The sequence below is a fragment of the Salmo salar genome, chromosome ssa11 (genome assembly GCF_905237065.1).
Source record: "Salmo salar chromosome ssa11, Ssal_v3.1, whole genome shotgun sequence".
Classification (NCBI taxonomy): Eukaryota; Metazoa; Chordata; class Actinopteri; order Salmoniformes; family Salmonidae; genus Salmo; species Salmo salar.
Window position 1 is genome coordinate 21,938,604 of NC_059452.1, and position 12,111 is coordinate 21,950,714.

Here is a 12,111-nt window from a genome sequence, read left to right on the forward strand (position 1 = left end):
TGAATTTTTGCTGGAGCTCTCTGCCCTCCCTGTTTCTGAATTACTAATCCATATGTTTTACCTGACTGCATAGCCCATTTGTATGGTATTATGTAATATGTTAATATTAACTCTGCTGTTATTGTACTATGTAATACCTGGTTATTAGATAGTCCTTACCTATTGTGCTATTGCAGTTCTGTTCCATTTTTATTTAATCTTGTAGCCCATTTCATATGCATACATTCATCCTACTCTGTTAATTGCATTCCATGTGTATATTCATTGTCTCTCTGTTTCTGTAGCTTTACAGAACATTACCCATGTACAGTTGAAGTCCGAAGTTTACATACAGCTCTGCCAAATACATTTAAACTCAGTTTTTCATAATTCCTGACATTTAATCCTAGTAAATATTCCCTGCCTTAGGTTAGTTAGGATCACTACTATTATTGACATTTCACATTCTTAAAATAAAGCGGAGAGAATTATTTATTTCAGCTTTTATTTCTTTCATCACATTCCCAGTGGCCCAGAAGCTTACACACACTCAATTAGTATTTGGTAGCATTGCCTTTAAATTGTTTAACTTGGGTCAAACATTTCGGGTAGCCTTCCACAAGCTTCCCACAATACGTTGAGTGAATTTTGGCCCATTCCTCCTGACAGAGCTAGTGTAACTGAGTCAGGTTTGTGTGCGTGAGCAAGGAGGCCTACATTTTTCTATAGGATTGAGGTCAGGGCTTTGTGATGGCCACTCCAATACCTTGACTTTGTTGTCCTTAAGCCATTTTGCCACAACTTTGGAAGTATGCTTGGGGTCATTGTCCATTTGGAAGACTCATTTGTGACCAAGCTTTAACTTTCTGACTGTCTTGAGATGTTGCTTCAATATATCCACATAATTTTCCTCCCTCATGATGCCATCTATTTTGTGAAGTGCATTGGTGGCAAATCTGATGGCCGAATGGTAAACAACATTTAGCCGCTCTAGAGCACCCTTACCTGCCGATCTATAAATTATGTCTCCGTAATCTAGCATGGGTAGGATGGTAATCTGAATCAGGGTTAGTTTGGCAGCTGGGGTGAAAGAGGAGCAACCAAGTCTAGATCTAACTTTAGCCTGCAGCTTTGATATGTGCTGAGAGAAGGTCAGTGTATTGTCTAGCCATACTCCCAAGTACTTGTATGAGGTGACTACTTCAAGCTCTAAACCCTCAGAGTAATAACACATGTGGGAAGAGGGGCATTCTTCTTACCAAACCACATGACCTTTGTTTTGGAGGTGTTCAGAACAAGGTTAAGGGTAGAGAAAGCTTGTTAGACACTAAGAAAGCTTTGTTGTAGAGCATTTAACACAAACTCCAGGGAGGGGCCAGCTGAGTATAAGACTGTATCATCTGCATATAAATGGACGAGAGAGCTTCCTACTGCCTGAGCTATGTTGTTGGTGTAAATTGAGAAGAGCGTGGGGCCTAGGATTGAGTCTTGGGGTACTCCCTTGGTGGCAGGCAGTGGCTGAGACAGCAGAATTTCTGACTTTATACACTGCACTCTTTGAGAGAGGTAGTTAGCAAACTAGGCCAAAGACTCCTCAGGCACCAATACTCCTTAGCTGGCCCACAAGAATGGAATGGTCTAACGTATCAAAAGCGTTGGCTAAGTCAAAAATATCAGCACAACATTTCTTAGAATCAAGGGCAATGTTGACATCATTGAGGACATTTTAAGGCTGCAGTGACACATCCATAACCTGAGTGAAAACCAGATTGTGTACCAGAGAGAATACTATAGACATCAAGAAAGCCAGTCAGTTAATTATTAACAAGTTTTTCCAACACTTGATAAACAGGGCAACATAGAATTAGGCCTATAACAGTTGAGTCAGGGATTTACTTAAAATCAGTCAAATTGCCTCATTGGGCAGGCACGGTTTTCTTTTTTACTGCACAAAATTTCAGTACCGGTACACTAAAACTGATTTCCGGTTCCTTCGTATTGAAAGGTTGTCAGGTTATGACATTTCTAAACAGCGGCCTTTATTGTCAATCCCTGATATTACACCGAGTTATCGGAGAGCAGCTTTCACTGGTGAGCCAAGATACTTATTTTCTTTTGCTAATTATTTTAAGTAGCTGCCTCTAGTCCTGCTTTTACTGTAATGCATGATAGTTGAAAATGTAAATTGACTTATAATACTTATAGCCTAGCCTATAAACTGTATTTTATTGTGGGTTGATTGGGTTCAACTAGTTTACAGTCGCAGGTAACTAGTTTACTAGTTGAACAGCAAGCTAGCGAAATGGGACAAATTAGCTAGCAAGTGCAAACTAGCTTGCTAAACTGCCATAAAGGTTTAATGCTTTTCGACCTGTCACCAAATGAATGTAATTGGTTCAGTTTGTTTTGATATTTTAACCTGCGTTTGGTGTAGGGGGGGGGGAATACATTTATGCACGATGGGCAGTTTGGGTTCGGTGTACGATGGTGATAGGTGTGTGTGTGTGTGTGTGTGTGTGTGGGTAATAATGAGCGGCCTGGTGACCTAGCGCGTCGGAGAGGGAGCATACGTGACACCAGGGACTTTTGATGTTACAGCCTGCTGTAACTTCAGCATTTTAGTTTACTGTATGGCCAATGATGTTGCTGTTAGTCCAATGTAATCTCTATCCAGGTTAGCTCAAGGTCTAGTCCACTCCTGTCCTGAGCCAAGCTGTAGATAATTTACTCATAGTTAATTTCCTGATATCATGTCATTGTTGGTGTTCTGCACACTCTGAACTTGGCAGAAATGTAGACCCAAGATAAACAAGTGGAGTTGGTAGCGTGACATCTAATTTCATAGTGTATGACCAGGCAGCTATAGCAGATTAAAACAAACCAGGATGTTCTTTCAGAAGACTCCCCCTTTTCAAACTGCTGTTTGACATTCGATCAGGACTGAATCAACTCGGCTGGCTTTTTAGAAAATCCATAACAGGTTGCATTGGAGTTTCCAATGCCAGCCTGTGATATAAAGAGCAGCGCAATCCTCAGTCTCCCACAGATTTACTGAAGGCATTTAACTGAATTGGGGATCCATACGGTTCATATTCCTTTAGCTGGAGGGCATACTTTTCTCTCTAATGTATTGATATTTGGTTACTCACTGGATATGGATGTAATGTGCATTAATGTATAGAAATTATGTAAATCGGCAACTACTGAAATAGATGTTCATGTGGTTTGATATTCTACAGACGTGAATGGATAATCTATCTGGCACCACTATGATGGGTCAGGGCAGAAGCATCCTGCTCGCATGGATAAGTCTGAGCCTGTTTGTGATTTTCCATACAGTCGCAGGTAAGAATGTAAACTCAGCAAAAAAAGAAACGTCCCGTTTTCAGGATTCTGTCTTTCAAAGATAATTCGTAAAAATCCAAATAACTTCACAGATCTTCATTGTAAAGGGTTTAAACACTGTTTCCCATGCTTGTTCAATGAGCCATAAACAATTAATGAACATGCACCTGTGGAACGGTCGTTAAGACACTAACAGCTTACAGACGGTAGGCAATTAAGGTCACAGTTATGAAAACTTAGGACACTAAAGAAGCCTGTCTTTTGACTCTGAAAAACACCAAAAGAAAGATGCCCAGGGTCCCTGCTCATCTGCGTGAACGTGCCTTAGGCATGCTGCAAGGAGGCATGAGGACTGCAGATGTGGCCAGGGCAATAAATTGCAATGTCCGTACTGTGAGACGCCTAAGACAGCGCTACAGGGAGACAGGACGGACAGATGAACGTCCTCGCAGTGGCAGACCACATGTAACAACACCTGCACAGGATCGTTACATCTGAACATCACACCTGCGGGACAGGTACAGGATGGCAACAACAACTGCTCGAGTTACACCAGGAACGCACAATCCCTCCATCAGTGCTCAGACTGTCCGCAATAGGCTGAGAGAGGCTGGACTGAGGGCTTGTAGGCCTGTTGTAAGGCAGGTCCTCACCTGCCTTTTCTATAACTTTTGAATCTTTTCCAGGTGACAGAGAGAGCCTCTTCCAGCTTCATACTAGTTATGGTCAGCTGGAGGGCAGGCTGGTCAGAGTGAGAGAGAGCCAGAGGAAGGTGGCTGCCTACCTGGGGATCCCCTTCGCTGAGCCCCCTGTCGGACCCCTGAGGTTCCAGGCCCCCCAGCCTCCCCGGGTGTGGCAGGGACTGAGAGACGCCAAGGCTTACCCCCCTCTGTATGAGCCTAAGCAGTAATGTCTCAGAGAGACAGGCAGGGAGACAAACAGCCTATACTGTTTTATGGGGAACTCTGAATCATGCTTATTCTGATGAACATTAATATTCTGCCATGTTTTTATTCATAGTATAAGAAAATGTCACCTTTCTTGTCCTATAACACACAGGTGTCTGCAGAACATAAACCACACTAGACAGATGGGGGACCTGTACAGAGGTCGGTTCCCTGTCCTAACCACCTCAGAGGACTGCCTTTACCTGAACATCTACACACCAGTCAAACCTGGGGACCCAAGGAAACTACCAGTGAGGAGAGACATGAGAATGTACTCATATGCTTGTCTACTCTGAGTTAGATGTCTTTTGTTTGGTGGTCTAGTCTAAAAAAAAGTCTGTCTGCAGGTGATGGTTTGGATCCATGGTGGAGGCTTCCTCATGGGAGGGGCTTCACTCTATGATGGCTCCTCATTGGCTGCCTTCGGGGACGTTGTGGTGGTCATCCTTCAATACCGTCTGGGTATCCCAGGGTTCCTCAGGTACACTTCTATTGGTACTGATTTTGGTCAATATGATCAATGCACAAATTCGAGTCAGTAACATCTTCTGCTGTTTGGTGTCTACTGAACACAACCCTGGCATATCTGATCTAATATCTGTGTGACTGTCCAGCACTGGGGATGGCCAGTACCCCGGGAACGTGGGTATTCTGGACCAGGTGTGTGCCCTGCGCTGGGTGCAGGAGACCATCAGCAGTTTCGGGGGAGACCCAGGATCTGTCACCATTTTCGGAGAGTCTGCTGGTGGTTTTGCCGTCTTTTTACATGTATGTACTGTGTATCTAGGAAAACAGATACCTGCTGATACAGAAAGATGCACTGGCTGTCTGTATGTAGGCTTACTTTGGGCACTGATCCATGGTTCTGTCTGTCCAGATGATGTCCCCTCTGTCATCAGGACTGTTCCACAAGGCCATCAGTCAGAGTGGAGTACCCCTCATTTCTATGTTCATCCAGGCTGACCCCAAACCTGCTGCACAGGTGATCTGCTGTTTCACTGTGTGCTGATCATAACAGCAAGTCTCAAGGATCCCATATATTGGTTCATATGCAATAAAACCTTCAGTGGTCTTATTACTGTCGTTATTTTTCTGGTACAATGTAACGTGTTGTAATTACCATCATTCAAATGCTCTGGTTTCAATCTCTCCTTCCTCCAGCTGGTGGCACAGAGAGCAGGGTGTCCCAGTGATGACTCTGCAGAGCTCATGACCTGCCTCAGTACCCTCAGCCCACAGGACATAGAGGCGGCTACACCTGCGCTGGTAGGTTTGTTCTGAGCCTCACTCACACTACAGAATGTGGGGTGTATGTATCTGAATGCCAGGCTGTTTCTGCTTTAGCTAACTTATACTATATACCGCTGTTGAATGCAACAACATGGCTGTTGTTTGACTTCCATCCTGGGGCCCATCCTCTCTCTCCACAGGGGGAGATGGTTCTGTCTGTGCACAGGGATGGGACAGTCATCCCTACCAACCTGGAGGAAGTCCTGCAGACCAAGAGCTTCCTGGGCTTCCCCAGCATCATAGGGGTCAACAACCATGAGTATGGATGGATGCTCCCACATGTATGTATGTCCTTGCATGAAGATATGAAAACTGTCTGTCATATATTTTACAGGTAAATGTACTTTTATCATTTTTTGTTGTTGTTGTAAGACCTTGTGTGTTCCACCAGTTTTTCCTGTTTCCTGGATGGGATCTTGGAATGACCCGTGAAAACATGATGATGATCCTGGCGTTTATGCTTCAGAAACTGGTTAGTGAACTATGGTGGCAGCCAGGGTTGGGTAGGTTACTTTCTAAATGTAATTTTTAGAGTTACTAGTTTCCTGTCCAAAATTGTAATCAGTAATGTAACTTTTGGATTGCACAAACTCAGTAATGTAATCGGATTACTTTCCGTTTCTTTTTGATTACTTTCTCCTTAAGAGGCATTAGAAGAAGACAAAAAGGATCCGTCAAACACATTTGGTGTGTCGTCATAGTGGTCTCTGACTTGTGGTCAGAATCACTAAGGTGGAACAAACTTAAACTTGCGCCTTTTTGCAATGCTGAATTGAATTTCATTGAGAAATCAGAAAGGTGACATAATGTCTTTTTTTCTGCAAACATCCTTTCTGAATTTAAAAGTATTCCACAAAGTAATCATCTAGCTTTTAAAAAGTATATTTTTGCTGGTGAAAGAACAATCAGAACTTCACTTCAACTTCTTTAATACCATGATGTATGCAGGAAAGTACACACTGGGATGATGATAACAGAGTATTATAATCCTGTAGACTGAAGAGGAGATCCTAGAGTTCCTTCTTTGATTGTCACACAAGACTGCTACTTGATCGGTTAATATAGAACGGTGGGTAGGCTTTATGCAAAATATGAACAACGTTTATCTGATAATATGCAGGCTAAAGACTGGGATTTGTTGATTTTTAAGACGAAAACAAGCTTTGCAGCTGCTTGAAAATGAAAAATAGAGTATTCTAAATGATCGACAAAACAAGTCTGTACGCACTGGGAAATATACAGTACCAGTCAAAAGTTTGGACACATCTACCCATTCAAGGGTTTTTCTTTATTTTTACTATTTTCAACATTCAATAATAATAGTGAAGAGATCAAAACTATGAAATAACACACATGGAATCATGTAGTAGCCAAAAAAGTGTTAAACAAATCAAAATATATGTTATATTTGAGATTCTTCAAAGTAGCCACCCTTTGCCATGATGACAGATTTGCACACTGTTGGCATTCTTTCAACCAGCTTCATGAGGTAGTCACCTGGAATGCATGTCAATTAACATATTATGGCAAGAACAGCTCAAATGAGCAACGAGAAACGACAGTCCATTATTACTTTAAGACATGAAGGTCAGTCAATCCGGTACATTTCAAGAACTTTGAACATTTCTTCAAGTGCAGTCACAAAAAACATTAAGAGCTATTATGAAACTGGCTCTCATGAGGACCACAACAGGAAAGGAAGACCCAGAGTTACCTCTGCTGTAGAGTTCAAGTAACAGACATCAACAGTTTTTTTTTTATTGTACCTTTATTTAACTAGGCAAGTCAGTTAAGAACAAATTCTTATTTTAAATGACGGCCTAGGAACAGTTCAGGGCAGAACGACAGATTTTTACCTTGTCAGCTCAGGGATTTGATCTTGCAACCTTTCGGTTACTAGTCTAACGCTCTAACCACTAGGCTACCTGCCGCCCCTGTTCAGAGGAGACTGTGTGAATCAGGCCTTCATGGTCGAATTTCTGCAAAGAAACCACTACTAAAGGACACCAGTAATAAGAAGACTTGCTTGGGCCGGTGGAAATCTGTTCTTTGGTCTGATGAGTCCAAATGTGAGATTGTTGATTCCAACCGCCGTGTCTTTGTGAGACGCAGAGTAGGTGAACGGATGATCTCCACATGTGTGGTTCCCACCGTGAAGCATGGAGGAGGAGGTGTGATGGTGTGGGGGTGCTTTGCTGGTGACATTGTCTGTCATTTATTTAGAATTCAAGGCACACTTAACCAGCATGGCCACCAAAGCATTCTGCAGCGATACGCCATCCCATCTGGTTTGTGCTTAGTGGGACTATCATTTTGTTTTTCATTAGGAATATGACCCAAAACACACCTCCAGGCTGTGTAAGGGCTATTTGACCAGGAAAGACAGTGATGGAGTGCTGCATCAGATGACCTGGCCTCCACAATTACCCGACCTCAACCCAATTGAGATGGTTTGGGATGAGTTGGACCGCGGAGTGAAGGAAAAACAGCCAACAAGTGCTCAGCATATGTGGGAACTCCTTCAAGACTGTTGGAAAAAGCCTTCCTCATGAAGCTGGTTGAGAAAATACCAAAAGTGTGCATAGCTGTCATCAAGGCAAAGGGGTGGCTACTTTGAAGAATATAAAATATATTTTGATTTGTTTAACACCTTGTTGGTTACTACATGATTCCATATGTGTTATTTCATAGTTTTGATGTCCACTATTATCCTACAATGTAGAAAATAGTAAAAATAAACACCCTTGAATGAGTAGATTGGTCCAAACTTTTGACTGGTACTGTATATACACTATATTTACATACATACATGCATACATACATACATATTATATTAAAAATCCACTTCTGACATTTAATACAGTTTAAAAATATATATATTTTATCCGTTTCTCCCCAACCCTGGTGGCAGCTTTATAATAATGCATCTAGCAGTCTGGTCCATGAGCTGTATTTTAAACCCTGTATCTCCCTGGTAGCGTATGCCAGACTCTGCCCTGGGGATCATCGTAGAGGAGTACTTTGGTGACACGAAGGACCCCGTGGGGATCAGAGATGCCTTCTTGGAGCTTATGGGAGATCTACTGATTGTGATCCCTGTGATCCAGGGAGCCAGGAGGTGTAGAGGTGAAGAATACACTGGGAACTATACCAATCAGATGTCTGATTTTTCTTTAGAAACCTCCTGGAAGACATGATTTAATAATCATTATGAATAAATTATTTTAAGACGGTTTAATATCTAAATGATTGAGACATTTTGTAGTTGACAGACATGTTGTGTTGGTATTCACAGTTGTGTGTAATGTATCTGTCTGTCTATACAAGATTCTGGTTGCTTGATCTACTACTATGAGTTCCAGCAGCGCCCCTCCATGTTCATGTCCATCAGGCCAGGCTTTGTGAAAGCAGACCACTTTGATGAGGTTGGCTTTGTGTTTGGCGCCCCCTTTTGGACAGATGACATAGTGATGTTAGGTACAATTTTCTTTTGGTTGTTCTGGAGAAATTGCAGGCTAAATATATTTGAAAACTTTGTTTTTATATCAAATTCTGGAGGAACTGTCCATAACAATAACATGAGTAAGAAGTTACTGTGAAGTCAACATAATCAGATGTTAATACTGTTAAGTGACAAAAGACTGAGGGAGATTATATTTTGGACAAGCTCATTCTGTTGAGCCTGCACTGTATCTCTGCAGCTTTTCTTGGAAACGACAGAACTAAAAAAGTTTTCCACTCATAGATAACACGACAGACGAGGAACGACAGCTTAGCAGGACCATGATGAAATACTGGACTAACTTTGCCAGAACAGGGTGAGAGATCCCTTTCTTGTTCTGTCTGTCTGTCTGTCTGTGTCTCTCTCTCTCTCTCTCTGTGCATTCAGTTGGAGAAGCTTCAGCACAGATATGACATGTAACAAGAACCAGATTTCTGTCATGATGTATTCAAGTTTTCATACCGCCAGAAGTTCTGAGGGTTGATTTCTAAATAAGATACAGAAGATAGTTCATACGAGACAAAGGACAGTTTAAGACTCCCTACTGTATGAAAAAAAAAATATTTGCTACTATATACCAAGTATGTTTTTCATATCTACTTAGTGGTTACTCAATATAGTACATTATAGTAGATCAACCACCAATTGCATTGGATCATAGTAGTACTGTACATACAGTGCATTTGGAAAGTATTCAGACCCCTTGACTTTTTCCACATTTTGCTACGTTACAGCCTTATTATAAAATGTATTATCTTTTTTTCCTCATCAATCTACACACAATACCCCATAATGACAAAGCAAAAACAAGTTTTTAGATAATTTTGCAAATGTATATAAAAAAAGAAATATTACATTTGCATAAGTATTCAGACCCTTTACTCAGTACTTTGTTGAAGCGCCTTTGGCAGCGATTACAGCCTTGAGTCTTCTTGGGTATGACGCTACAAGCTTGGCCCACCTGTACTTGGGGAGTTTCTCCCATCCTTCTCTGCAGATCCTCTCAAGCTCTGTAGGTTTGAGGGGGATTTCCCAGCTATTTTCATTCCTCTCCAGAGATGTACGATCGGGTCAAGTCCGGCCTCTGGCTGGGCCACTCTAGATCATTCAGAGACTTGTCCCGAAGCGACTCCTGCGTTGTCTTGGCTGTGTTCTTCGGGTTGTTGTCCTGTTGCAAGGTGAACCTTCACCCCAGTCTGAGGTCCTGAGTGCTCTGGAGCAGGTTTTCATCAAGGATCTCTCAGCACTTTGCTCCATTTTTCTTTCCCTCGATCCTGACTAGTCTCCCAGTCCCTGCTGCTAAAGAACATCCCCACAGCATGATGCTACCACCACCATGCTTCACCATAAGGATGGTGCCAGGTTACCTCCAGACGTGATGCTTGGCATTCAGGCCAAGGAGTTCAATCTTGGTTTCATCAGACCAGAGAATCTTTTTTTCTCATGGTCTGAATCCTTTTATGTGCGTTTTGGCAAACTCCAAGCGGGCTGACGTGCCTTTTTTACTGAGGAGTGGCTTCCGTCTGGCCACTACCATAAAAGACTGACTGGTGGTTCTGCAGAGATGGTTGGCTTCTGGAAGGTTCTCCCATATCCACAGAGGAGCTCTGTCAGAGTGACCATCAGGTTCTTGGTCACCTCCCTGACCAAGGCCCTTCTCCCCCGATTGCTGTTTGGCCGGGTGGCCAGCTCTAGGAAGAGTCTTGGTGGTTCAAACTTCCATTTAAGAATGCTGGCCACTGTGTTCTTGGGGACCTTCAATGCTGCAGACTTTTTTGGTACCCTTCCCTCGATTTGTACCTTAACACAGTCCTGTCTTGGAGCTCTGCGGACAATTCCTTCAACCTCATGGCTTGGTTTTTGCTCTGACATGCACTGTCAAATGTGGGACATTTACATTTACATTTTAGTCATTTAGCAGACGCTCTTATCCAGAGCGACTTACAGTAGTGAATGCATACATTTCAATTCATTTCATACATTTTTTTTTTTTTTTTCTCGTACTGGCCCCCCGTGGGAATCGAACCCACAACCCTGGCATTGCAAACACCATTGCAAACACCATGCTCTACCAACTGAGCCACAGGTGTGTGCCTTTCCAAATCATGTCCAATCAATTGAATTTACCACAAGTGGACTCCAAGTTGTAGAAACATTTCGAGGCTGATCAATGGAGACAGGATGCACCTGAGCTAAATTTCGAGTCTCATAGCAAAGGGTCTGAATACTTATGTAAATAAGGTATTTCCGTTTATTTTTAATACATTTGCAAAAATTTCTACATCTGTTTTCGCTTTGCCATTATGGGGTATTGTGTGTAGATTTGAGGTTTTGTTTTCTTAAATCTATTTAGAATAAGGCTGTAATGTAACAATTGTGGAAAAAGTCAAGCGGGCTGAATACTTTCTGAATGCATTGTATGTAAAAGGAAGTAGTCATAAGTGCAGCCGCTCATATGATGCCAATGGGTGTGTCCCTGTCTCTCCCGCTGTTCCTGTAGTAACCCTAACGGAGAGAATATGTTTGATTGGCCGACATTCACCACAGAAGAAGAGTGTCTACTGATCCAGGCCAACCTCGGGCTGAGCAGTGTCTCAGAGAAGAAGAGAGTCCAGTTCTGGACAGAAGACTTCCCCAAAGCACTGCAGACTGCTGGACACAAAGATGCACACAATGACCTGTAGAACTGAATGTTCACTGTGTCAAATGCTGTTCTAGGAGTGTCTGTTGTTTCCCTCCACTCCTGTGATGGCAGTCTGCTATTAGGTTACAGTATATGAGGCTTTCTTTGCCTTTTCCTTATTTAGTATCATCTTTTGGCCATTTTAGTATTCCAGATTTTCTGTAGTGGTTTGCTCTTCTATTTTTATTTTACATATCATTTTTTTTAAATATTATGTAGCCTATTTTTATCTTGCTGTGTTCATATGTCCATTAAAGCCATACAATCCATAAAGTAAGTGTGACTGATTTTATGATTGTCCTTCTGCTTAGTAATAAAACATTTAGACACTTATCTGAAAGGCTAAATAAATGTCTCGAGCACTG

At 42.2% G+C, this 12,111-nt stretch overlaps 1 protein-coding gene across 2 annotated transcripts; it reads left to right on the forward strand.

Annotated features, from left to right (window-relative positions):
- The first annotated feature begins 1,783 nt into the window (after positions 1-1,783).
- Positions 1,784-12,019, forward strand: LOC106562279 (fatty acyl-CoA hydrolase precursor, medium chain). Of its 2 annotated transcripts, none has more exons than XM_014127051.2 (14): positions 1,784-2,070; positions 3,219-3,324; positions 4,011-4,230; positions 4,384-4,522; positions 4,619-4,752; positions 4,886-5,039; positions 5,149-5,253; positions 5,433-5,537; positions 5,702-5,842; positions 5,953-6,033; positions 8,540-8,687; positions 8,889-9,038; positions 9,307-9,379; positions 11,564-12,019. In XM_014127051.2, exons 2-14 carry the CDS (start codon positions 3,225-3,227, stop codon positions 11,745-11,747), a joined length of 1,734 nt encoding a protein of 577 aa, XP_013982526.1. In that variant the 5' UTR covers positions 1,784-2,070; positions 3,219-3,224; the 3' UTR covers positions 11,748-12,019. The 2 variants fall into 2 exon arrangements, with proteins under 2 accessions (XP_013982526.1, XP_013982528.1); XM_014127053.2 differs by having other exon boundaries at positions 1,788-2,070; positions 4,011-4,215.
- Positions 12,020-12,111: the final 92 nt, after the last annotated feature.

Coding starts and splice junctions, on each gene's coding strand:
- LOC106562279 (XM_014127051.2), top strand. CDS start 3,225: ATGGATAATCTATCTGGCACCACTATGATGGGTCAGGGCAGAAGCATC. Junction 3,325..4,010: donor GATTTTCCATACAGTCGCAG/GTAAGAATGTAA, acceptor AATCTTTTCCAG/GTGACAGAGAGAGCCTCTTC. Junction 8,688..8,888: donor GGGAGCCAGGAGGTGTAGAG/GTGAAGAATACA, acceptor TGTCTATACAAG/ATTCTGGTTGCTTGATCTAC.